The sequence below is a fragment of the Sminthopsis crassicaudata genome, chromosome 2 (assembly GCF_048593235.1).
Source record: "Sminthopsis crassicaudata isolate SCR6 chromosome 2, ASM4859323v1, whole genome shotgun sequence".
Classification (NCBI taxonomy): Eukaryota; Metazoa; Chordata; class Mammalia; order Dasyuromorphia; family Dasyuridae; genus Sminthopsis; species Sminthopsis crassicaudata.
The window spans coordinates 229,310,606-229,336,818 of NC_133618.1; the positions used below are offsets into that span (position 1 = coordinate 229,310,606).

The 26,213-nt window shown below is 42.7% G+C and overlaps 1 protein-coding gene across 15 annotated transcripts in view; it reads left to right on the top strand.

Annotated features, from left to right (window-relative positions):
- The window catches only part of CAMK2B (calcium/calmodulin dependent protein kinase II beta), a 281,883-nt gene that overhangs the window by 218,336 nt on the left and 37,334 nt on the right, over positions 1–26,213 (top strand). For 7 of the 15 annotated variants that reach the window (XM_074288455.1, XM_074288457.1, XM_074288462.1 and 4 more), the window contains exons 7-14: positions 4,268–4,370; positions 4,549–4,632; positions 6,600–6,694; positions 7,163–7,285; positions 8,315–8,398; positions 11,114–11,156; positions 13,497–13,571; positions 25,842–25,879. In XM_074288455.1, coding sequence (XP_074144556.1) covers positions 4,268–4,370; positions 4,549–4,632; positions 6,600–6,694; positions 7,163–7,285; positions 8,315–8,398; positions 11,114–11,156; positions 13,497–13,571; positions 25,842–25,879 — 645 coding nt within the window. Of the gene's footprint in view, positions 1–4,267; positions 4,371–4,548; positions 4,633–6,599; positions 6,695–7,162; positions 7,286–8,314; positions 8,399–11,113; positions 11,157–13,496; positions 13,572–25,838; positions 25,880–26,213 lie in introns of all 15 variants that reach the window. The other 8 variants (XM_074288459.1, XM_074288461.1, XM_074288467.1 and 5 more) reach the window with 2 other exon arrangements.

The following is a 26,213-nucleotide window of genomic DNA, read 5'->3' on the forward strand; positions in this document are numbered from 1 at the left end:
TTGAAGAGCCCACTCCACTGAGACTGACAGAGGGGAAAGTGGTGGTAAGGTGGGCTTCTTATCTCCTTCTTAGAGGCCACTGAGACGCTACTAGATCTCTCTAGATCTCCCTTTGGGAGCCAGGACTAGAAGTGAGCAAGATAGACATTACCCAAATAGCGATAATGGATAATGCCCATTACACTCGCCTAATGTAATGTATTAGCGAGCACAATGAAAGATACTTTTTGATAAGACTTTTCTTATCATTCCTGTTAGAAATTTCATGCATAGAGATACTTATTTTGTGACTAAGATCTCTTAAGATCTCTTTTGACTCTAAAATCCCGAGATCTTATGTCTCCCCTCCACCTTTTTAAAAAATAACAATGAATTACCTCCACACGAAACATGATTTTCAGAGATGGGTAGGGGTTAAAGAGTAGGTTGTAATTTCCTAGATGTTCCTCTCAATACCTGAGAGGCTGAGGTCTATTGTGGATGATGCAGAAAGATCATCCCCACCAAAGAGTAGCTTTCCAGTGTGATCCTCTTGTTTATATGGGCCCAAAGGGGAACCTCATCCCAGTGTAGTGTGGTTCAGGAGCTTGCTCTGGTTTCTCTCTTACCTGTTTGGTAGAAAATAGAAAGCAAACCACCTCAGCCTTCCTGTAATTCTTACTCTTATCTCTTTCCAACTATCTCCTCCAATTCTTTCTTTCCAGCTCCACCTAGGGACAAACTCTTTCACAAAGTAACTCCTTTCTGCCTCACTCCTGGAAAATGCCTGTGCTGTTATGTTCCTAGAGGAAGGTTTGCTTATGTAAAAGCTTTAGCTGAAGCCATACACTGACTTTACTAATTCTAAATGAGCGCTGAAGAACATGCACAGAAAACTTCTGTCCCTACAAAAATTCCTTGAATTTCCTAATTTAGCTGTCCAGAACAAAAGTGCCTCAATCAGAACTCATGGAATTCTTGGAATAGTCCTTAGCGGGACTGGTGTTGAAGGCAGTGTTTGTATGATCCCTGCTGATGTAGAAAAGATGAAAAAGCCTTAGTTCCAGCAATTCTATAAACTCAGGAACCATGTTGTTCATAATAATCCACCCTCTATTCATGACCCAGAGGCCTTGAGAGATTATGGAGACAAGCAGAAAGAGTTGAGACGCCTACCTGCTTGGTGCAAACTTGATGGGCAGCAACATAAATTGCGTGATCCTGGGCAGCTAGCCATAGCTGTGAGATGAAACTTCCCTACAGAGTCTTCTTTCTGGGTAGTGAAATTTCAAGTCCCAAACCAAGGCTTTGGGCACCTGTATATGCCCTTGAATTTCTGGCATCTTGGGGATGTGTGTGAAGGGTTGGGCCAGGGTAGGCAGCTCAAAAATCTTGTAGAGATCTATTGAACATGCCCAGAGCAATATCATTTACCTCAAAGTCTTGGTAACTAGCTCCTGGGCATCAAGGACCAGGACCAACTAATCTCCTTGGGAAGATCCGATTAAGCATTACTAGACATACTGTAATGATGCTATATCCTGCCTTATCCTAATGCCAGAACAATGAGGGTCATTAAGGCTTTCAGGTGCGCACATCAGATAGGGAGAAATCACTTTTATCCATTTCAAGTGTGAAGGCTCTGGACATGATTCAGCTCCCCACAAATAGAGATTCGTTTACTCCAAGCCCCTCTTCTTGGAAGGTGGGTGGCTACTGTGCCTATTTTGGCTTTATATAATGGAAAAAATTGCATTTGGAGTCAAAAAACCTAGGTACAAGTCACAGCTCTTTTACTTACTAGCTGTATAACTTTAGGCAAGTCAATTGGCTTCTCTGGGCCTCTGTAGTTTTCTTCTCTGTAAAATGAGGAGGTTGAACTAGTTGCCTTTTAAAGATACTTCTATTTTTAAATCTGTAATCGATAAAACATTTTTGGAGGAGACCCCTAGCCTTGATTACATGACTAAGAGTTTACTAAGAATTATTTTAATACCATGATTAGCCCAACTGGCTCTTGTTAAAATTTTGACTTCAGGCCTCCTAAATTTAAAGTTGGCTATTATGTGTATGTTGAAGTATTGGGGGTGGTAATGGTTATTCTAAGATCCACTTAGCATCTAATTTCCATTGTTGGAGATACCCCATTCTGAGTCATCTTCCTTTAAATTTGTACTATGTTGGAAATTCAGATGGGGAAATTAGAGACTCATAACCAAGCATCCAGCCAGACTATTGGGCCTGGTGTGGGTCCTCCTGGAATGGAACTTTTGGGAGCTAATGTGGTCATGAGGATTTTGATACAGCTTTAACAGATTTGGCAGTATTTTCCTCTGATAGTTTTTTTTGGATCTGAAATCAAGGTTAGGGCTGTAACCATTATCTTCCCTGGGTTGAAACAAAGGTGTGGAATCCTTCTTGTTCACCCACTAAAGTTTACTCAGTCAGTATTCCACTAGTTTCAATTAGGCAGGGGGTAAGGAAAGAATCATTACTCTCTTAGAAAAATCCCTGTTGGACTTAATTGGTCAAGTATTGAATCTGAAACAGATCCTTCTAGTAACTCAGTTTCTCTGGCTAGATTGGAATCTGTATTAGATGACCTTATCTGGTCTAAAACTTTCAGGCTCATGATATAGCAGTCATTGGAGTAAGCCAAAGTAATTTTCTCTTTTTTGACTGAGTAAAGTATCATAAATCACAGGCAACCTAGTTATTCTGGCCTCTTGCTCCCTTAATGGAACTGATGTTTGAGCCCAATTAGGCTTCCATTCAATTAGAGACAGAACCTCCTTTTGGAGCAAGAGGTCTTTTTTTTCTTATAGTAGGGCAAGAGTTGAAGGCAGTAGTTATGCAGGCCCCTCTGTTAGGAAACAAAGTGATACAATGGGAAGAGCACTGGCTTTGGAATCGGGAGATGTGAGTTCAAAACCTGTCTCTGATGCTTACTATCTAATTATTTAATTTTGGGTCTCAGTTCCTCATCTGCAAAATGGGAGCATTGTTCTAGATAGCTTCTGAGGGCTTTTCCAGCTCTGGATCTATGATCCTATGAATGAGCTGTGAATTTGGTTTTTTGTTTAGCTAAGGATGAAATGCAAAAATGGGTGCCAGCAGGCTTCCTGCTTGCAGGCTTTTAGTTCCATATTCTTGGCTTTCTAGGGTTGGTAAAAATATACATTAGGTGGAAAAGTCCTTTCAGGATCATGATTACCTACAGTCCTTCTAGATAGCAACTAGGTCACCCTCAACTCTGTCCATCCTACAGTTTCTAGGGGAGGCCATTGAGGAAAATGAAAAGCAGCTATTCTGGGAAATTGAATTTTGCAGGCTGGTTTAATGAATGAAATAATCAAACCAAAGCATGGCCATCTTCATTATAGATAAACAACTCAGAAATGACCAGGAGTCTGGATCCTAAGGAGAATAGTGATGGAGAGTTGCTGGTGAGGAATACTATCTTTAATTCCCAGAGAGAATTTTTTTTTCTTCTTTCTGAGAAATGATGGCTACTAGTACCCTGGACAGCTTTACTGCCTGTAGTCTATCTCTTAGCCTTTGTAGGAAAGATTCAGAATTCAAATCTTAAGTATTTAATAGAAGTTAAAACAGAGTGATAAGAGAGAGTGGGAGAAAGTTGTGAGATTGGGTCCCTCCTGTGATAGAGCCATCAGGAAAAGATGAATGAAGAAGGAATCTTATCTTTCTTTAGAAGAAATTGGAGTTGCTGAGAATCCCTACCATAGGGAAACTAGAGGTCCAAAAAGCTGAAGCAATGACATATGGTAGGATTGGGTCAGAGAGGCTAGGGTCAGGAAGGCATGGGTTCAAATATTGCCTCTGATACTTGCTAGCTATGTGATCCTGGACAAGTAAGGTTATATCTCTATGTTTCCATTTTCTTATCTGTAAAATTAGGGGGTAAGAACTGATGGTTTATTTTAGCTTTAAATTGACAATCTTATAACTTATCCAGAGCATATTTAGGAAGTGATGTGCCCACAAGCCACCAAGGCCGTCAACTGCTTCCTTCCCTCTGCCCTGCTGAGCCCAGATCCTGACAAACTTTGGGTCTGGGAACCAATGGAATGAGCTCCCAGTCCAAGGCCTGGCAGCCTCTTCTTGGCGGAGTTCAGTTTAAAGTCTCTAACTCTTTTCTGCAAACTGTTTGTTGTTGTTTCTGTTTTGTTTCCCACTCCCTACCCCTGCCTCCCTCTTGACCCTCCCCTTGTGTTTTTACAATATGTGATGCCATTTGCACACTTTGCTGATTGGCTTGGCCCGACAGCCAGAGAACCTCCTCTTGGCCAGTAAATGCAAAGGAGCCGCAGTGAAACTGGCAGATTTTGGCCTGGCCATCGAGGTGCAGGGGGACCAGCAGGCATGGTTTGGTGAGTGAGGGGCTGGGTAAGGGCAGAGGGTGTGTGTATGTGTGTGTGCACATGTATACATTGTGTTGTGTGCGTATGTTGTCATGGGGGCAGCAGCAGTGAACCAGCTGCAGCTAACCACCCTACCCAAAATCCTAGATGCCCCATCTCATGTCTGTACTCTTTATTTCTGGCTTAGGTTTTGCGGGCACTCCTGGCTACCTGTCGCCAGAAGTTCTGCGTAAAGAAGCTTATGGAAAGCCTGTGGATATCTGGGCTTGTGGTGAGTCTGCCAGGGAGGTTGTGTAGGAGCTGGAGAACAGCCCAACTTGTGGTAGGGTCCTGAGATGAACTAGGACAGATGCCACTAGGAGGAAGTACATGCCAAAGGCTCCCTAATTCAGCTAGCCATAAGTGGGAAGCCTGGTTGGTTGGGTCAGCTATAATGTAGATGTCACAATTTTACCCGGTGCTATAGATATATGTAGTTATTATTGTTGTCGTTCTTCAGGTTTTTTTGGTCATGACTGACTCTTTGTAATCCCGTTTGAGGTCTTCTTGGCAAAAATGCTGGAGTAGTTTGTCATTTCCTTCTCTGCCTCATTTTATAGATGAGGAAACTGAGGGAAACAAGGATAAGTGACTTGCCCACAGTCACACAGCTAGTAAGTATCTGAGGCCAGATGTGAAGTAATGATGATGAGTCTTTCTGACTTTAGGTCACACTTTACCCATTGTGTCACCTAGTTGCCCTAGATATCTGTATAGAACAAAATTCTCTCTTTGGGCCTCAGTTTCCTCATCTGTAAAATTAGTAAATTGGACTAAATGATCTATAAAGTCCCTTCCAATTCTAAATGAACCTCTGATCTTTGACTTTGATGATAGGTGCTTATCTATTTATTCATTCACTTAATAATGATGTATTAAGCACTTAATATACAATATTAAATATTAAATACAATAAATATAAAACTAATATACAATAAAAGCATGTTTAGGCATGGTTTTTACTTATAAGAATCTTACAGTCTAGTAAGGGCAGCAATATATAGGTTATGTGTATTTTGATAAGAAACAGCATGGCCCAATTGAGTCTTGGAATTAGAAGTCATGCCTTGGACATATACTAGCTGTGTGATTGGCCAAATTACTTAATCCTCCAATGTACCCAGGCACTTCCCCCAAACCATAAATTATAAATTAGTTGCGAGTTTGCAACAGTGGAGGGAATTTTCACATTTAAGAGTATCCAATGCTGAGTAAAATCACAGTATAGGACTCCTCCACTTTAAAAAATATAATAGCATAAATTCATAAAAATACAAATGAGGAACAGATAACACTATTATGGAGTTTGGATTCTTTTCCCTAAAAGGGTTTTGAACAATGGAGACCTGTCATATTTAGAAAGAAATAATTAGCCTCCACATGCTGACCTTGTAAATCTTCTCCAATTAATCTGAAAATGAAGAGATTGCATCTTGAAGGTCTCTCCTAGTTCTGACAGGTACAGGGAGGAAAGAGAGAAGCTCAAAGCCATCAGACCCAGGAAGCTGGCTTCCAAGGGAAGATAAGTGTGAACTTTGCTGTTCAAAGACAGAGATAGGGACTTTAGCCTTTTAAAAAAAACAACTTTTTCTCTCTTTCTCTGTCTTTATCTCTCTCATGCACATATATTTATGTATATATACATATACATGTATATATGTGTATGTAATATATTTACGGCTATAATCATCTTTGGCAGCAGATAGGGACAGTTAAGTTGTACAATGAATAGACTGCCAAGCCTGGAGTCAGGAAGACTCATTTTCATGAGTTCAAATCCAGCCTCAGATAATTAATTAGCTGCATGAACCTGGACAGATTACTTAACCCTGTTTGCCTCAGTTTCCTCATCAAGGAAATGATAAAATACTACAGTTATCTCTGCAAGAAAACCTCAGATTGGGACATGAAAAGTTGGACATGATTGAAACACTGAAATGACTAAACAACGGTATTTAATTTTGATACTATGTGGCAATAGCATAAATGTGTAACGTGCTTTCAAAGAAACTTACTTTCTATTCTGAGACAATTCCAGGCCATTTGACATTAATAAAGTATGTGAAGAGAGTTATCTACCTGCCTATAGAGAAAGACAGTCCCAGGTCAATTCGACATTATTGGAGCATAAGAGCTTTCTTTTCTAGATACTGTGGTTGTTTCAGTGTTCTTCCCTCCCCATCCCAACTTCTTCCTCAGGTGTGATCCTCTACATTCTGCTTGTGGGCTATCCTCCATTCTGGGATGAAGATCAGCACAAACTTTATCAGCAGATCAAGGCTGGAGCTTATGATGTAAGTCTAAGCTTTTTAGAACTTCTGCTGGGAATGTGCAACCAGCTGGACATGGGTCAGCAAGCCTTTTCTTCACAAAGAAATGCTTCTCTGTGCCCTTTGGGGCTTATAGACTGAACTGGTAATGTGACTGAAACTCTTCCCTGGCCTTAGCCTCTTCCCCCTCCAACTCCCACCTTTCTGAATGGGGAAGGGGTCTTTTAGCAGCCAGCCCTAGATGAGGTCCTTTGGAAAGGGGCAAGGCTGGGTCAGGCTTTTCTGTTCCCTTAAGTTGACAACATTTGTGAAGGTTTTAAGATAGGATGATGAGGAGAGAGAGGTAGAGAGAGGTATATGACTTGGGGGTGGGGGTGTTGGGGCAAGGTTGGTAAGAAGGCCTAAACTAAAAACTAAAAATGTTTTAATGCTGAGAATTTAGTCTTTTCAGGCTTTCTTCTTGTGAGTTTTTTCCTCTTCCTTCTCACCTAGTTCCCATCCCCTGAGTGGGATACTGTCACTCCTGAAGCCAAAAACCTTATCAACCAGATGTTAACCATCAACCCTGCAAAAAGGATCACAGCTCATGAGGCCCTGAAGCACCCATGGGTCTGCGTAAGTGTCTCCCTTGGGGCCCCAAGCCTTGACACTTGAGTGCTTGTATAGTCAGGCTTTCTTTATGCACCCAGGACGTGATGGGAATGAGGGTGGGCACTCTTGTGGTATCCCCTTATGGTTCCTGGGCTTGTCCACTTTTGAGGATGGTAATGTGAGAAGCTCGTACAACTAGGACAAATCAAGAGTCTTACTCTTTCCAGGTTGGTAGGCCAATAGGCCAGTAGACATGTCTTCTGAACTGATGATTAGGCTATGAAGTATTATTAAAATATCTACTATGGTTATTCCTTCCACATCACAACCTTTTCTATTGAATTTTTAATATGTCATGGATCAGTATAAGAAATGGGAATATTTTGGAAATTTTTGCAGAAGCCACAGATAACACTTGAAGACTAGCAGATGATACAGAAAAATTTAGAAACTCAGAAATGGCATAAAGTATGTGTACTCTATTGCATAATGTCAACCTATTTTGGGTATCCTTTGATACCATAATAATTCAGACTCTAGTATGTAAGAAAAGCCAAAAAATTTTACAAGGATTGTCTAGCTTGTGGGGTTACCATGTCTCTAACCCCTGAAATGTGGAAGAGATAACTGTAATTTCAAAATAATTTGATAGACTATTTGGGAGAATAGATTAAAACTATTAAAAAATTAGAAAACATTAGAAAAAAAAAATCTCCTCCCTCAGAGAACTTACATCCAGCAAGAGATTAACAAAGAAAGTTGTCATTTAAATACACCAGAGGGAAGGATTATTTGAGATTGTGTTGATTGTTTGGAGGATGTGTTGGTTTAGACCAGTTAAACTTCCTGGATTTAATCTATAATTGGTGAATTTGTGTCTGTCAACTCTGTTATCAGAACTGGTCATGGAAACCTCTTAGGTTTGATCTCACTGCCTCCTTCTCCTTATTAGCCCCTTTTCCTATTTGCATCAAGTCAGTGTGGGCAATGGAACAATGTTTTCCATTCCTGTGGGTCTCTTACTGTTCTAATAGCTTCACCACTTTCTCACAGCAACGCTCAACCGTGGCCTCAATGATGCACAGACAGGAGACTGTGGAGTGTCTCAAGAAATTCAATGCCAGGAGAAAGCTCAAGGTAAAACCTTTTCTTTTATTTAAAAAAATTCTATAAGTTTTTAGATTCTGTTTTAACATCACAGATATTGAAAAACGTGGCTGTCCCCCTATCTCTCCCAACTTGAAGTAAGCATTCCCTTTTGACAAAATAAAAGAAACTACACAGTGGTCACTTATAACAGTATCTGAAACATCACACATTCCTCTTCAGTGAAAACTCTCATTATTTTTTCTCAGAAAAATGACAAATTTGTACTGGTCACACTCTTGTATAGCTTTTAAAGTTTTATCAATGTTTGTTTGATATTTCCGGATATATTGTCATTCCAACCTCTCTCTATGTACACAGTGGTAAGCTTACCTTTGTTACAAAAAAAACATTTAAGCAAAGCCAGTTGACCCAATGAGCACATCTGATGACATACATATTCAATATACTGTATTCCTTGTCCCCCACCTATATAAGGAAAAGTAGGAGATTATAATTTGGGAATGCCCTTAAAAGGGTGCCTCCCAGAATCTCAAATTTATATGGAAGATTGTGAAATCAGTCATAGCATTTGAAAGCTAAAAATAAAAACATGGATTTGAAAAAGCCAAATAATAACAAGTATCCTTGGAGTTTTCCCTTAGCCTTCTGACACTAAGGATTTCTGAGCAGAGTACTTGGCCAGATAAGAGGGGAGAAGCTGTACCAAAAACAAAAAAACAAAAAAACAAACAAACAAAAAAAAAAACAAAGCCTTCTTTGTGAGTTGTTCTGTATCTTCTTTGTTGATCCCAACTTGGGATTGTTCATGATGCAATGAACTGAACTGGGAGAGGAGATGGAAAAACATTGAAGAATCTATTTCCTTTTCTTCTACTCTCTCCCATCTTGCTCCCTGCTCTTTACCTTGCCAACTAGATTGATAGCAGATTTTAAAATCAGTATGTGTATATATATATATTTTTTAAACCAGTATGTATGCCCTCAAGGCCTTAAAAGTAGAACTCAAAAATATTTAATCGTTTTAACCATTAAAAAAAAAAAGACAAAAAGCAGATCTTGTTTCTTTATTCAGGACTTCCAGACAGAGGTCAGGAAATTAAAGATGAAGGCCAAGGCTCCCATGGGCCATTGATTTCAAGGACACTATGACTTCCTACCAGGGAAAAAATACCTTCCCTATTACATACCTTCCCCACCAAACAGCAGATAGCTAAAATTCTCTAATTAGATATTTTTGGCCCAAGGAGTCTTATCTTTTGTTATAGTGAAAATATTTTGGGAGGGGTTACTCATTGAACATTATCAATCATTTATTCCTTAGTGTGAAAGAGTTTATGAGATCCTTTTTTGTGAGTAGGCACTGTAGTAACTTCCTAATTGATCTCATTTCCATTCTGGCCCCTCTTCAAACTTTCCTTCACACTGCTGCCTTCACCTAAAATAATCTTTCCAAAGCACAGTCCTGTTGCTTGCTCAAGGATCTTCAATGGCTCCCTATTGCTTCTGGGGTGGGGGTGGGGAGGAATCTAAATTTCTCATCATGGTCTTCCCCAATCTGGCTTAATAACTACTGATATTTATATGATCCTTTACATGATGATTTCATTTTATCTTCCTGATAACTGCTACTGATTTTATTACTATCATTTTACAGATGAGCAAATTGTGACTAGAGCTTTAATGACTTGCATAATATTACCTGGGCAGCTAGAGGGTGAAATGATAGAGCACTGGCTCTGAAGTCAGGAGAATCTGAGTTCAAATCAGGCTTCAGATACTTCCTAGCTGTGTGACCCTGGGCAAATCACTTAATACTGTTTGCCTCAGTTTCCTCATCTGTAAAAAGAACTAGAGAAGGAAATGGCAAATTGCTCTAGTATCTCTGCCAAGAAAACCTCAAACGGTGTCACAGTCAGACATGACTGAAATTAATGAACTATAATATCATATAGATAGTATGTTCCTAAGGAAGTTTTAATAGGAATACAAATTGACATAAATATAATAAATATAAATATAAATGCTAGCATATAAATATAAACATGTACAACATGTGAAGAGTTGCTTGACTAGCACCTTATAGTTTGCAATTATCCCCTTTAAACCCAGAATTCTAGACCAGGATTTCCTGACTCTGAATCCAGCCCCTTATCTGCTCTGCTTCATCCAATGTTTTTATTTCCCTTTTCCTTTTCAGACTTAATGTCACATTATTCCCCTTTGCACATCCCAGCCACATTGGTACAGATGGCATTTCCTAGACCCAACGCTCTATTTCCTTGTCTACATATCTTAAATATCCTCCCTCATTACAAATGCTGATATGACATAGGGTCATAAAGTCAGACATGATGGAAAAATGACTGAAATGTGCTAAGCCCTGGGGATAGTGCTTGCCATCAAGAAGCTTTCATTCTTTTGGTTATGAAGATGGAGTGGGGGAAACACCATAATTCACTCATGTTCAACTCTTTGTGACTCTTTTGGGTTTTCTTGGCAAAGATACTGAATGGTTGGCCATTTCCTTCTGCAACTCATTTTATAGATGAAGAAACTGAGGCAAGCAGGGTTAAGTGACTTGCCCAGGATCACATAGCTAGTATGTGTCTGAGAAGTCTTCCTGACTCCAGGTCCATCGTCCTTTTCATTTCACCACCTAGATGCCCTCTGCCATGCACATGGTAGGCATTTAGTAAGTGCTTGTTGAACAACCAAATGACCAAATCTTTTTCTCTCTCTCAGGGGGCAATCCTTACCACCATGCTGGCAACACGAAACTTCTCAGGTGAGAACAGTTTTTCCCCAGAAAAGAAAGAATAAGGTGCTGGCTTCTTTGCCCTGTACTTTTTCTCATTCAAGAAGTCAGAGAATCAATATTTTTTCCAACCTAAGCCTTTCCAGGAAGAAGCCCCAGAGAAGGACCCAGCTTCAAGGCATTTTCAGTGGCTTCAACAGCCCTCTTCATTCTCAACCTACTCCCTGTCTCTTCCCACCCATGCTTCCTTCTGCCCACATCTTTGCCAATGATCAGGCAAACCACTGTTTTCCCAACCCTGACTCTCCCATGGTCCTGCAAGGGGATTCCCCTTCCACCCTGTCCTCACATGGCCGTAGTCTTTCTTGGGCTGTGTACACAACATCTGGATCCTATTGTGTTCATCTCACCTGCAAAGCGGGGCCTCCTGAAGACCGTTGCTCCATCACCAGGGCTCTCCCCTGTATCCTGCTTCAAGCAGCAGCGACCAGGTCACCTGTAGCCCCTCTTCCACAGTGGGGGAGGACCTGCTGGAAGGCCATGTTACAACTACAGTCTTGTTCTGTTTTGTTTGCTCTTCTCTGTGTCTCTTTCTTCCTCAGTATCTTACTTGTGTCTCAGGGGTCTCCCCCACTGAGTGTTTGTGCTGCCCACAGCCCCACAGTGAGAATTGCAGGTTTCCCATGTGTTTGTCCAGGCGTGTTGGTTTAACAGCTCTGTGGCCTCTGGGTCTTGTGTTTTGTTTCTGTTTTTGTTTTCAACCCTCTAAGACCCTCTCTTGTCAAGGGGAAGATATACTTCAGAAAGTGTGATGGCAGAGAATCTGAGTTTATGGGAGAGGAGGAGCTACTGGGCAATCTTAGCCCCAGGCACGGCATTTGACCAGTCGATGGCCACCATCTCTCTTTGGTACACTTGGATACAGAGGAGAGGGGACCTGTTGCTGTTGACCTCAGAGGAAAGGGTGACACTAGGAGTGGAAATTAGGGAAGAGAGGCTCAAGCTCGAGGACTGGGTCTTGGAATTTAGGTGTCTGGGTATAGGTCCTAGCAGCAGATAGTGAATGAAAGCCAGATCAGGAGAACAAGGAAGGGTTGGGGCAGCCTCCGGAGTGGAGCTGGATGCACCCGCCACGCCTGGATGAAATGTCTTTGCACCACGTGACGTCGCTGTTAGTCTGTAATAACTGAATGTTGGAAGTATTTCTTTCTCTCTCTCTCTCTCTCTCTCTCTCTCTCTCTCTCTCTCTCTCTCTCTCTCTCTCTCTCTCTCTCTCTCTCTCTCTCTCTTTCTCTCTCTCTCTCTCTCTCTCTCTCTCCTTCTTGTATGATTCATCTTTCTGTTCACATCTCATAGCTCCTTCCCTACTTCCTTTTGCCTCCCCTCCCCAGCCATCCCTTCTACTTACCCTGAAAGTTCCTGTTACTTTTGCTGTGATATTGTACTGCTGTGAATAGGACTGCATAATGTCACACCAATACTAATAGGACTTTTTCCATTGTCTGCTACTCTGTAGAGGACTTGGGGACCTTTTTCCCAGGTCCCAGCTGTGTTTCCCCCTTCCCATCCCCTTCGTCCCATAGGTCTGTGCCCACTCAAGAAGCCCCCGTTTGGGGTTTTCTAAGGAGAAAGGAGGCAAATGCTTTTCCAAATGTTGATGGACCTAGATTTGTTTTCACTCTGTTTTGGGACAGGGATTCTGGTGCCAACAGTCTTGTCTCTCCATCTAAACTTGAACTCTAATCTTTTTCTGCTTCCTTTGTCTCTTTTCTTTCCTTATCTTGCCCGTCCCTCTGTCTGTGTCTTTCCCTCTTTCTTCCCCTTCCTCCTTTTCCCTCCTCCCTCTCTTCCCTTCCTTTCTTCTCTTCTCTCCTTCCCCTCTCCCTTCCTTCTTTTCTTCCTTTCCCTCCTTCTTTTCCTTCCTCCTTCCTTCCTTCTCTTCCCTTCCTTCCTTCCCTTCTTTTCCTTCCTCCTTCCTTTTCTTTCCTCCTTTCCTTCCTTTTCCTTCTTCCCTACCTTCTTTCCTCTTCTTTCCTTCCTTCCCTCCCTTTCCTTCCTTCCATTTCTTCTTTCCCTTCCATTCCCTCCCTCCCTCTCCTTTCTTTCCTCCATCCCTCTCCTTTCTTTCTTCCCTCCCTCTCTCCTTCCCCCCTCCCTTCCTCTTTGCCTTCCTTCCTTCCTTCCTTCCTTCCTTCTTTCCTTCCTTCCTTCCTTCCTTCCTTCCTTCCTTCCTTCCTTCCTTCCTTCCTTCCTTCCTTCCTTCCTTACTTCCTTACTTCTTTCCTTCCCTCCCTCCCTCCCTCCTCCTTCCCTCCCTCCCTCCCCCTCACGGCTTTCCTTCTCCCTTGTTTTCTAACCTGGTGCTAACAGTGGGCAGACAGACCACCGCTCCGGCCACAATGTCAGCTGCGGCCTCCGGTGCCACCATGGGGTTGGTGGAACAAGGTAGACGTGTCTTGAAGAGTCCCGCCTTCCTTCCCACCCCTTCCTCACCTACCACCTGCTTAGAAATTCAATCAGCATGCAACTCCATCCATCATATACAGCTCATCCAGCCAGTGCCCAGCTCCCTGCTAAGGCTTTGGGGACTGTCTCCCTGACTGCAGCCAGAAAACCAGGAGGCCCAGCTGTGTTACCCCTTTACTCATCTACAGATATAGGAACAAAAAAGAAACTATCATAAAGACCAAGAGTGTACCCTCTCAGAAAAGCACTGTGCTAATTAGATCTGAGAGTCTCCTGGTCCTGTGATTATTATATAGAGTATCTGTTCAAAAGCATCCACCTTCCCAGGGATTCTACTGCTTTCTGGAACTTGCCTGCAATGGCCCCTGTTCAGGACTGTGTTGACACAGCAGCACAGAGGCAGAGTTGCTGTTGGGCAAATCTGGAATCCTGAATGGGGAACAGGAGCAGAGGTGGATTGGGAAGGAAAAAAGCCAGTTTTAGGCTTTGGGCCTCTCATAATTATTATTTAGCTCCCTGCTTGGATTCTGTAGCCTTAGGGGAACAGGGAGGACTCATTGCCACTTCTCATCCTAAGGCTCTCAGCTTCCTGCTCCAGCATCCTCACCTCCTGTCCCAATCTGCCCCTGCTGCTGAATCTAAAGCAAGTGGTGGTGAGAAGCAAATACAGGAGGAACCTGCCAGAGAAAGGAGGGTTGGGAGTGAGAGCGATAGGATCCAGGTATTAGGACCCAAATAGGCAGCCTTTGAATGTACCCTTCTTTCTCCTATGGGGACCTGTGGCCCTGAGTTCCATTTCTAAGGTTAAAGAAAGTGGCATCCTAGTCACTGTCTATGGAACTCTCTGCTTAGCCCCCTCATGGGCTCTGTCCAGGGAAACCCATGGCTGCATTGGGTTGGGACCGGTAAGTACAGGAGCCTGCAATCTAGTATTGCCTTGTTTCCCATGATGCATGTGTAGCCCTGCTTTGTCTGCCACTTCCAGGAAGAATTTTATTCTTTATTCTGTGGCTCAGTTGTGAATTGGTCCTTCATGAGAATGGTCTTGATGGGTTTCATTTGAAATCTCCTCCTCCGAATACTATCCTCCTTCCTGCTTCACTCCTTCTCAGCCCGCAACATGTCCAGCTTGGTGAAAAACCTGCCCTTTTTTCCTGTGGTGTGCTCCTTGAGGCCGAGAAATGATTTTCCTGGGACCATATGGGTATTGGAAATTCCATCACTGGCCTGGGAACCCCAAGTCTTATTTGTAGTTTACTTGCTCACTAACTTATTATGTGACCTTGGTCCAGTCTTCTCATATCTCTGGATCTCAGGTTCCACCTCATATATTGAGGAATTTGGGTGGATGAGGTCCAGGGTCCATTTCCTACCTCACCATTCTCTGATTCCCTGATTCGCTGACTTGCTGGCTCAGACCTGGGAAGTCCAGCAACAGGATGTAGATGAGAGGTCCCAGCCTAGCACAGATTTCTGTGATGAGGTAGCAAAAGACCTCTGCTTGAGCAAAGGCCTCCTGCCCAAGGGCAGGAGAAGGCAGGATGGTGTGGTGGGGTGGAGGGAGAGCAATCAAAGTGGGAACACTCCTCTGTATAGGATATAGATCACAGGATTAGTATTTCCTAGGGGAAGAAATGTTTAGATTCTTAGAGAAAAGCATTTCCACAAGACCTCTCCATGTCAGTCTTTCCCTCTGCCAGGTGGAATTAGACTCTGAGATCTCATATAGAACTTCTGAAAGTGCATCTCGTTGGAGGTAGTATGGTATATAGAGGAAGGAATATAGTATATATTTTGATACTTTGTAAACTTGGGTAAGTTATCTCACTTCCCAAAACTTCATTTTTCCCAACTATAAAATGAAATGGTCATACTAGAGGGCCATTGAGCTCATTTTAAGATCTAAATTTTTGATTCCATGGTCAGTAGCATGTAATACAAACAAACAAACAAAGAGCCCTCTTTCTCCCCAGCAAAGGATACTAAAATCTTCTCCATGTCCCTAAACTGTAAAGGAGAGCTTTCCCCAGGGATGCTTTTCCTTTCCTACCAAGGAGGATGTAACTCTCAAAGTTTCTACCAGGGAAAGAGCTATGCTCTCTGATAAGGAGCAAAATCAGTAATATCCCCCTAAAAGGAGGTTCCTTTGAGTGGATCACAGGCTGGAGAGTGGTGGTTGAAACAGACTTCAGCATTAGTTGTCTCTCCATTCTACAGAAAGGCTGGGGCTCAATGCTAGCTCCTCATTTTTAAGGTTTGCTAGGCTTTCTGAGGTGGAATGAAGGAATCTGAAGATGAGGGAGGGTGGGGAAGGACAGAACTGGAACTAGATGGAGCCGGCAGCTCCTTGGTATAAAGGGTTTGAGTCAGTGCTCTGTTGATCAGGCTGTCTCTGAGCCTCACTCCACGCCTGGAGCTCTAGCTGGTGATGAATGCCGATATTGCTTGCAGGTTGAATGTGGTGAACGATGCATGAGTTTGTGTGCATGTCCCAGGGCTTACCAGAGCCTAGCAGGGTTTCTGCTTTGTCAGTGTGGGTAATGGCGCTGCATGGGGGAAGGAACTCAGCATGGCGGTCCCAGAGTGGCCTAAGGTCAGAGCTTAGCAAGGAACACAAGTGGGGCTTCTGGGTAGCACAGCCAGGCAGGCTCAAGATAGCCCTTAAAATCTGTGCCTTTTGGTTTAGCAAATGAAAAGCAGAGTGCTCAGGGGTTAGGATCCCTACCTGTTCAGGTCCAGTACCTGGATTGGATGGATGGTGGATTTCTTTGTCCACTAGGAGGAGCCCCCAGGTATAGAAGCTCCCATTTCCAAAGTGTCATCTTCAGATAAAGTGAGAGTTGGTCATAAGGCACAGTTCTGAGCACTGACTTCAGAACTATCCCCCTCTCTCTTCATGAATTCCTAAAAAAATTGAGGGAAATAAGACATCGGATATCTCTTCTCTTTAGAATTAGTTGTCAGTGAGCTACAGGAGAAGAAATGTTGGAAGTGAAATTAGCGGTCCCAAGATCTAACCCTAGTTTTCCCTTCTACCAGCAAGCCTCTCCACTTTATCTGCAGAAGGAGAGCACAGGATAAGAGTTCTAGATCTATGATCTATGATCCTAAAATAATTAACAGCCATTATGACCTAGGTTCTGAGATTACAAAGACAAATGAAACAGTCCCTGCCCTGAGAGAGCTTATGATCTAAGAAGTTGGCAGGCACTTGAAATGTGCCTTATTGGTAGATTCAGGGAACCTCTCCTATTTCAAACTGACTATCTCCTGCAGCTTGGTTAGTAAGAATTTAGCCATTTGTTTCTTTATGAAGTGAGCCACTGTTACCAAAGTTAAATCTTACCTAATGTCATAATCCTCATGAGCTATCCTCATGTGGTGGTAAGACATACCCACAGATATCTAGCAAGGTCTTCTTGTGGCAACGTAATGTTATAAAGGACTTGAAGAAGATGTTATGAATTCAGAAGATGCTATTAACTCTGTACTGTAGGGTCATACTCTTGAGGGCAAGAGGAGGCTATAATAAGATCTCTTTTTCCATTTGTCCTTCTGGGTTTGAAATGTTATCTCACTGAGAGTTCCCTGTTCAAGGGGGAGGGAAATTAAGGAAAAACTGACTTCTTTTGCCTCTTACCTTCAACAGGCTACATTGGCTGCCACCTTCTGTGGGTTGACAGCTGTAGCCATTCTCAAAGAAGCCTCAGTTTAAATAAAGCAAAAAGAAACAGTGAGAAATACATGGAACACAAGGCTTTGCAAAGATGAATGTTAAAAACTATCTTTGCATGTATTTGGAAAAATAAAATACTATTAAAACAAATAAAGCAAAAGACAATAAACATTTAAAACAATGAAGTAGCTCACACATAATGTGGTGATATCAAAAGAGCACTGGATTTGGAACCAAAGAAACTGGGTTCAAATCTTGAATCTATCACTTTTGACCTTGTGTGATCTTAGGCAGGTGACTTTATTTTGAGGCCTTAGTTTTGTTTTTTTTTTTAATCTGCAAAATGAGGGAGTTCAGTGATGTCCTTGAAGGCTTCATCAGCTTAAAATTTATGATCCTTCCCTGGTCAATTCTTCCCTCAAGGGAGAGCCATGAAGAACTAGAGAGTTAAGAAAAAAAATCTCTTTCATCCATTTTCAAATTAAACCTAATTGATTTCTGGAATAACTCAGAATAAAATATTTAGAATTTTATAGAGCCAAAAAAACCCCACTGTGTAATGGAGGTAGTAATAGAAATCTTGTCTTGTTAAGGAGAATTAAAAATAATTTTAAAATCCACAAAGGTGTTAGTATTCGTTTCATCTTAAACTCTTATAGGTGACCTGGGAGGATGCAGTCATGCACAACAAGGCTCCAAGTTTTCAAATGGCCTTCTCTTCCAGTTTCTGATTAGCTAATAGGGACAAATAAAGGGAACCAATTTTTTGAGGCTAGATGATAATCAGGGAAATGGCAAGTGAACATCAGTAGAGATAGGAATAAGGCCAGGCTGCATGGAAAGGATACTAGGCTATGCTTCGGAGGTTATCTTCTGATTTTTTTCATAATGACTTTCCAGGAATAGAATCTTGGAACCTTTATGGATTATTCCTTGAAGACATGAACTCCTCAAACCAACAGAAAATTAAAAATTACCAGGAAGGTATTGGAACAAGAGAAAACCTCTCTTAACCATGTAAAAAAGATGTTACAGCTATCCTATTATATTCCCAGGATATGAACCTCATTGTGGAATACCAAAGGGGTTAGAAGAATTGGGTTCAAATCCCAGCCCAGCTACTTATAGCTTGTGTGACTTTGGCCATGAGTCATTTCATCTCTCTAGGAAGCAGTTTCCTCATCTGTAAAATTAAAAAGTTAGATGGCCCTTCAGATCCTTTTCACATTCCCATCAATTGATACATCACAATTCACAAATCAGTTTTCCCTCACATTTTACCACTTGTGAGGCCTTTGGCAAATAACTTGATTTCCCTAAGGCCTCAGTTTCCCTTCCTGTAAAATAGATGTTTTTTGAGATTCTTCCCTAGTTTAGATCTATGATCTGATGACTTCATTTGAGCCTCACAAACATTGTTTTATGAAGTAGTTAGTTCATGTATTTTTAAAATCATGATGAAATTATTATTGGTGGAGTTCCCCTTAATAAACATCTCCTGTTGTAATTTTAAGGCTTGAAGAAAGTTGTAAGTCCATGTACTCCCTGGGAAATCAGTAATCAGGTGGAATTAGATAGTTGAAAAAGATCTAAATAAAATTCATAGTTTAGAGAGGTAATATGAAGGAATACTGACCATTCTCTCCCTCCAGCAAAATCTCTCTAGTTGTCCATTGTCAGATAGATTGCATATGGGATAAAAATATGGTTTGACATATTTAGCTTCTCTTAATTTCAGCTGTTGCCCATGCTGTGGAAAGAGCATCATCTATTTGAATTCAGCAGCCACCAGTGGTCATTTTTGTGACCTTGGACAAATCATTTCATCCTTTTAATCCCGAGTTTTCAACTACAGTATCTCTGGCTCAGTGTATAAAGTGCTGGGTCTGGAGTTAGGAAGATGAGTTCAAATGTGGCTTCAGATACTTACTAGCTGTATTACCCTGGGCAATTTACTTAACCCTATTTCCTCATCTATAAAATAAGCTGCAGAATAAAATGGCAAACTCCTCCATTATTTTTACCCCAAAAAACCTCAAATGGAGTCTCAAAGAGCTGGACACAACTGAAATGACGATAAAAACATCTCTTAATTGGGTCATGAAGATCAAGTGAGATAAGAAATTCAGTAAAAATCATTTCTTACATTCAGGTGCCACTTTAAGGCTTACAGAATGCTTTTCATATATTATTTTATTTGATTCTCATCTGATTATCTCATTTGATCCCAGCAAACTAGGAGGCAAATGCTAGCAAACCATGTTACAGTGATGTCCCTGAGACCCTTGCAGCCCAGGGCCATACAGCAGGAAACATAATGGCTGAGCATTCAAAATCCAACATTTCAACACTTAATATGTACCAGGCACTATTCTAGACCTTGTGGAGACAAAACAATCCCTATCTTTATACAGAACTTGAGTGACTTGTCTATGGTCACACAGTGTCAGAGGTGAGATTTTAATTCAAGTCTTCCTGACTCCTTGTCCAGCAATTTATGCATTATGCTAGCTACCTCTCAACAGTCTAAAATATATTTCAGAGGGAAAAGAAATTTGAAGTCCAATGCAGTAGTTAACAAGAGCTAATACAGGTCTGATTTATGGCCAGATCTAAAATTGATTACTACTATAGAAGCTAGAAAACAGGAAATGTGTACACCTGAGCTATCTGTACCTGCCTCTCCCCTCTTTCACCAGGAACCACATCTGTGGACACTGGGAGGACGAAGAAGTGGATTTTGTTAGATTGAGAGCTGAAAGGACCTTAAAGAGCATATATTCCAATGCTTTCATTTTACAGATGAGGAATTAGGGCCAAAGGAGTAAAAATTTGCCCCACATCACATAGCAAAAGGAAAAATGCATAATTGGAACCCAAGTTCTCTGACCTTCCTATTTTATCACATTGGAATCCAGCCTAACAAAAAATTTCCTGAGGTGATGATTCTGACAGGAATCCTAAAGGGTTTGGACAAATGAATAATAAACCTTGAAGCAGCTATTAAATAGAAACCAGGATTTACTGGACTTTTAGGGTAGACTATTGGGGAGAATAGCTATACCCACCCACAATATGTCCTAGTCTGTATGGACCATGGGCCTATGCCAATATGGTCTTTCCTGTGTTCCTCCGCAACTTGTTCCCTCATCACCCCTATTTTTAAAGAAGTCCATTGTCTCTGGATAGTAATATATTTGCAAGGAGACAAATTTTGGCTTGATATCAGAGAAAGAAACAAAACAGGAATTCCTAACAGTGAAATGGACTGCCTTGGAAAAAGTTGCCCTTCATGAAAATTCTTTAAGCAGGGGACAGATGATCTTACAATATAGAGAGGACTCTTTTTGAGTATGAGTTGGATTAATTGGCTGCTAGGTTTCCTTCTTACTGATTCTAAGGCAAAGTGGAGAAGGATCGCAACGTCTCATACCAAAGTAATGTGATGATTAATGCACTAGTCTGGAAGGCAGGGAATTCTGAGAGGTGGTTATATATAGATAACTAGATTTTGGAGTCAGAAAAACACAAGTTTGAATTCTGCCTCACTTATGACCCCAGGCAGCCTCAATTTCCCAGTCTATAAAATAGAGATAATGTACTTACCTCATAAAGTTGGGAGGATAAAATGAGATAATTGCAAACTTTAAAGTGCAACATAAAGCTAGCTGCTATTATCAAAAAAGGAGTCCCATCTCTGCTTGAAGGAATTCTTTTGTGGGTGCCAAAGAATCAGGAAGGCATGAGCTATATAGATTAATACCTATTAGGAAATCACTAATGCAGTGATCCAGGTTCAAGTTTGCATTTGTCTGATCTTTGAAGCCTGAGGTCCTGATTTGAAGTTCAGACCTTAAAATTTATAACCCCTAGCTACAATCCTCAAAGTCATTGTCTGGGGTAACTGTAAATAGCAATGCCTATTGTAACCTATCATGCAGTGACCTGGCTTGTATAGAGTGCCAGGGCAAGGTATGGGTTCTCTTGGTGTGAAATGTGAGACTTAGTAGCCCAGGATGGGATATACAGGACCTGGGACCCAGGCCAAACTGCTTAATCCAGACTTGGCCTTCAAAATGATGGCCTGTTGAGAAGTGGGCTGCAACGCTAGCCCCACAGGCCACAGATTTTCCTTTTGACTAATGCAGCAAACTCCTATGTCCTTCCCTAAATCCCCCAAGAACATGCTCATCCCGGTTTAAAATCTTTTGCCTACCATTAGAAATTGAGGGAAGGAGTTTGCAATCAGGCTTTCAAGGAGTGAATGTTTATGCCTGCTTAGGGGTGAGATTGAAAGTCCTTGTCCAGGCAAATGTATTCGTAACATACTCCTATCTCCTTTGAAAGGATCACATTTACTTCATTTAGCCTTTGTTGAAGCCAGATAGATTGTGGTCGCTCCAGAACACCCTGAAACTCAAGATTCCTGGGATGCTAGGCCTTCGAGCCCTGCTTCAGGGACTCAGACTTATCTAGATTCCTCCCACCTCAATGGCAGATCACTTCACCCTGTTTGCCTCAGTTTCCTCATCTGTAAAATGAGCTGGAGAAAGAAAAGACAAACTCCTCCAGTATCTCTACCAGGAAAACCCCCAAAAGGGGTCACAAAAGATTAGACATGACAGAACTAACTAAACAATAATAAATATAGAGGAATCTGAGCCTTGATAATAAAGGCACCTACCATTTATATGGCACTTGGAGATTTGCAAAGCATTTTTACCTGGGTGATCTCACATGGCCCTTCCAATAACTCTGTGAGGGAGGTAGTACATGCCTGTTTTTGTCACCATTTTGCAAAAGGTGACGCATATCAGGGTCATACCGTTAGAAAGTGTCTGGGACAGAATTTGAAGGGGAGTCTCCCTGACTCTAAGCCTTTCATGCTCTGCACTGGGCCATGGGGCTGCCATTGAGAGTGCTAATGAAAAGTCCTCTCATATGGTGCTCCCTACCTACAGAGGCATGAGGAATTTCCAGGGAATCAATAACAGCAAATATTAGCTGAGCACGGGCCCTGTGGAGAGCATCGAGCGTCCCAGGAAATAAAGAAGTGTGAAATGATCTCTGCCTTTAAAAAACTAAAAATTTAGCTGGGGAGACTGGACATAAGAAAGGCAGAATGATGCCATGGGAAGGGCACTGAGAGTCAAAAGGTGGGCTAAGGGCATAGCTCTGATAGTCACCTGTTAGGTGATCATGACTTCACATTTCTGGGTCTCAGTTTCTTCATCTGTAAGATGGGTTGCACTACCTCACAGGGTTGTTCTGAAAAAAAGGGCAATATGGCTGAATAATGAAAAGCTTGGCCCGGGCCAGGATACTAATTATGTGACCATGGCCAATCCTTTTCCCTTTCTGAGCCTCAGTTGCCACATCAGTAACAGAGAAATGCTAATGATGAGGGGACAGCCTTCCTCACAGGGTTGTTGTGAGGAAGGTGCTTTGTGCACTCGTGCCATGGAGTCTGAGTGAATTTTCATTGACTTCCTATTATCAAAGTAAATGTGGTCAGGACAGAAGCCTGATAGACCCCGTCAAGATATTTAAAATAAGATGTACTTGGGAAAACCTCAGGGCCCAGGCCCAGGGCCTCTCAAGTGGCTGTGAGAGAACCTAGGGAAAGGCCTGCAGGGACCTGGCCTGTCCTTCTAGGCCCTCAGAACTGCGGGTGCCCTGCCAGGAGCCCTTAGAAGCAGGGAGAGCTAGGGGTGGGACCAGATGGTTTCTCCCTCGGGCCCCGGTGGTGGCAGCCGGATGCCAAAGCTCTGTTTGGGTTGGAGGCAGGGAGCATTTAGATTCTGTACTCATCCTGTTCCCCCCACCACTGCATGGGCCCAATGTAGAAACCATTCTTTGCCTCTGTGTTTGAGCATCCCCAAAGCAGGTTGTTGCTTCTCTGACCATCACTGCATCCAGCCAGATTAGGATGGCTGCTTGGTATGGCCACCCTTTTTGACATGGGGGTGGGGTGGGGCAGTAGTAAGCATGGGCTGGCAGGGGGAGGGGGGGAAGAAGGGGAAAAGGGGCAGAAAAACAAACTTGGCTCTGCTTCTCCTTTGGGTATTATGAGTCTGCTCCTGGAAGATATGCTCTCTGCCTGAATCAATACAAATCTTTTTCTTGTCTTCTCTTCCCTTCTCTCCCTCCCCCTTTCCCCTTCAACTTTCTCCTCTCACCTGCCTGTCTCTTTTGCTTTACTTTTCTGTAAGGTAAGCCAACTTTTTATTGCAGTTCTGACCTAGACTTCAATCTGCATAGGGGGAAAGTTCCTGGTGCTCATGGTGGGGAGGGGGATCCGGGGGATCCAGAAAAGTTGCATCTGTCTGGGACAGGAGCTCTGAGGCTTTAGCAGTAGCATGGTACCTTCAGGCCGTACTTTGGCAGGATAGCTGTCCTGGGGAAGCTGTGTGATTCCATCAGGAGGGGGAGTCTGTGATTTTCATTTGGTTAGAGGCACAGCTTTGGAAGGCTTTTGAGCTTTTCCTATGTGTCATTCTCCTGCCCAAAGGCCAGTTCTCAAACACTCACCATCCTTTCCCTGCCTTCCATTCTAACCTCACTCCTATTTCTCTGGCACTGCCCCTAGTCAGGGCCTTGTGAACCCATAAATAATCCTTCAGCGCTCCCTCTTTTCTTCTCTCTTCCCTATTAGGGGATCCCTCTTGGTAAGTTGAACATGCTTGATTTGAAGTCAAAGGGCCCAGATTCAAATTCTAGTTCTACCACCTCCGTGACTTTGAATGAGTCATTGCATTTCTCTGGCCTCAGTTTCCTTATCTGTAAAATGAGATCAGACCAGATGGCCTCTAAGGTCCCTTACAGCTCTAAATTGGCAATCCTAAGCCCCAACCCCAGCTCTCCTAGGGTCTCCATTCTTCCTCTCAAGTATCCGAGCTCTTCTCTCTCCTCCTACTCTGAGATCCATCAGTCAGTCCCTCTTGTCCGCTTTCTTGGTACCTGGTCTTACCACACAAGGTACCTTTCCCTCCTGGTCCAGAGCCAACTGGCATTGTGGAATGTAACAGGAAACCACAAGCAAGAAGCTTGTCAGGATAGGTTGATGTGGTCAGGAAAAAAAGGCAGAAGGTTATGGGAGGAGGGAGGGAACTTGATCAGAGGAAGGATGAGTTGTAGGGGGTAAAAATGTTGCTCTGAAACCAAAAGGAATATTATATGTGTGCCTGGGATGCTCTTGGGGAGGGAGGTGGGTGGGAATGTGAGATCTGCTTCCTCAGAAGGTTGCCTGATATTTGGAACACCCAATTCCTAGATGCTTTTTAAAAATTTTCTCTATTCTTGAGCCATTCATTAAATGCCTCCATGTCACATTGAGACAAAAGAAAATGCCTAAACCATACCCAGTCAGGCAGATATCAGAGATGCTCTGTCTTGCTTTTCAAAAAGACAATATGGGGAGAGAGTAAGCTCTTTTTATTCCCACTTTTAAATCTAACTGACTGGCCTGCTCAGAGGCCGTTCCTCCTTTGTGGGCTCAGGATTCTGTGAAAGGTTCTTTAGGGTATTAGGGAAGTTTTCCTTGGCCTGGAGAAAGAGATTCTTAGTTGTCTGAGAAGCCCAAGAGATGGTAAAGAGAAGCTTCCATTAGAAGTGTCCAAAGCTAGAGAAATAAATCTGGACTGGCCACTTGGAGGGCTTATTACAGAGCAGTGAGCCCTGGCCCACTGAAGGGCCCAGGACAGAGGCAGCTCAGGGTACGGTTCGCCAATCCTTGGCAAAGAACCCATGATGGGGCTCAGGTTAATTTTCTTTGGCACCCAGGCAAGCTGCCACTGCCACACACAGCTCCTTACTGATGAGGAAAATGGCTAACCTTGAGGATCTGTGGCCACCCTAGGTGTAGAACTCCTGGCAAGAACTTGTTCAATAGATACCCTTTGGGAGATCTTTTTCAAAAGTAGCCAGCCCCTGCTTTCAAGTATAGCCTGTGATCTAGGCAAAGACATGCAAGTTACATGGGGCAGACAGGGCAGGTGAAATTGGCCCCTAAAACAATTCTCTTTCTCTGGCCCGCCTACCATCTAGTAGGACAGGCTGCAGCCCTCTCCAGATAAAAATATTTTTCTAATGGGTTAGCCCTTTGGAAACCATTAATAAAGGGAAGGACCCTTAAACTTTCTTCATGGATTTGGAGGAAGGGAAAAGGAGCTTTGAGATATGTCCACCCAGAGAAATGAGAGTGGAGTTCGTCCTATGACCTCTCCTCATTTGGGCTGAGACAGTTCCAGATCCCTGGGAAATTCTAGAATTTGACTTTTTTGGGGGGTGGGACTGAGCTACCTTGTTAGGGAAGGACTCTTTTCTCACTATCATCCTCTATAGATGGAGATCTCCAAAATTCACACAGAACCGTCCAAGCCCTTTACTCTCCTCCTATGGAGGTTAGGTGGGATCAGGCAGAAAATGGTGGCCAGGGCCATGGATATTATTAATGGGCGCTCCTCTGACAGCATGGGGTCTCTTCACCAGCACCAGTAGCACCAGCAGCAGGAAGCTGCTTCACAGTATGGTCTCTAGCTCTAACACCTCCTCTTTCCCTCTCAATGCAGCAGCTAAGAGCTTACTGAATAAGAAGGCGGATGGAGTCAAGGTGAGGTATTCCCTGGTCGGCTTTTTTGGGCCCCACCAGTTCTGGGATGGCAGGGTGGCTCCTCTGGTGGCTTTGGCTCTTGGCTCTGGCACCCATGTTGTAGTCAAAGAACGCTAGAATTGGGATACTGGAACTTTGGGCCAGCCACAATTTCTCTGGGCATCACTTTCCTTATCTGTACAAAAAAGGGGGTTGGTCCAGACCAGAGCTTCTTAAACTTTTCTACTTGTGATTCCTTTTCACCAAGGAATGCTTAGGTAACCCTGGGGGTGTACATATATAAAATAGCTGTACAAATAAAACATTCGCCAGCAATAGCTCACAATATTCAATT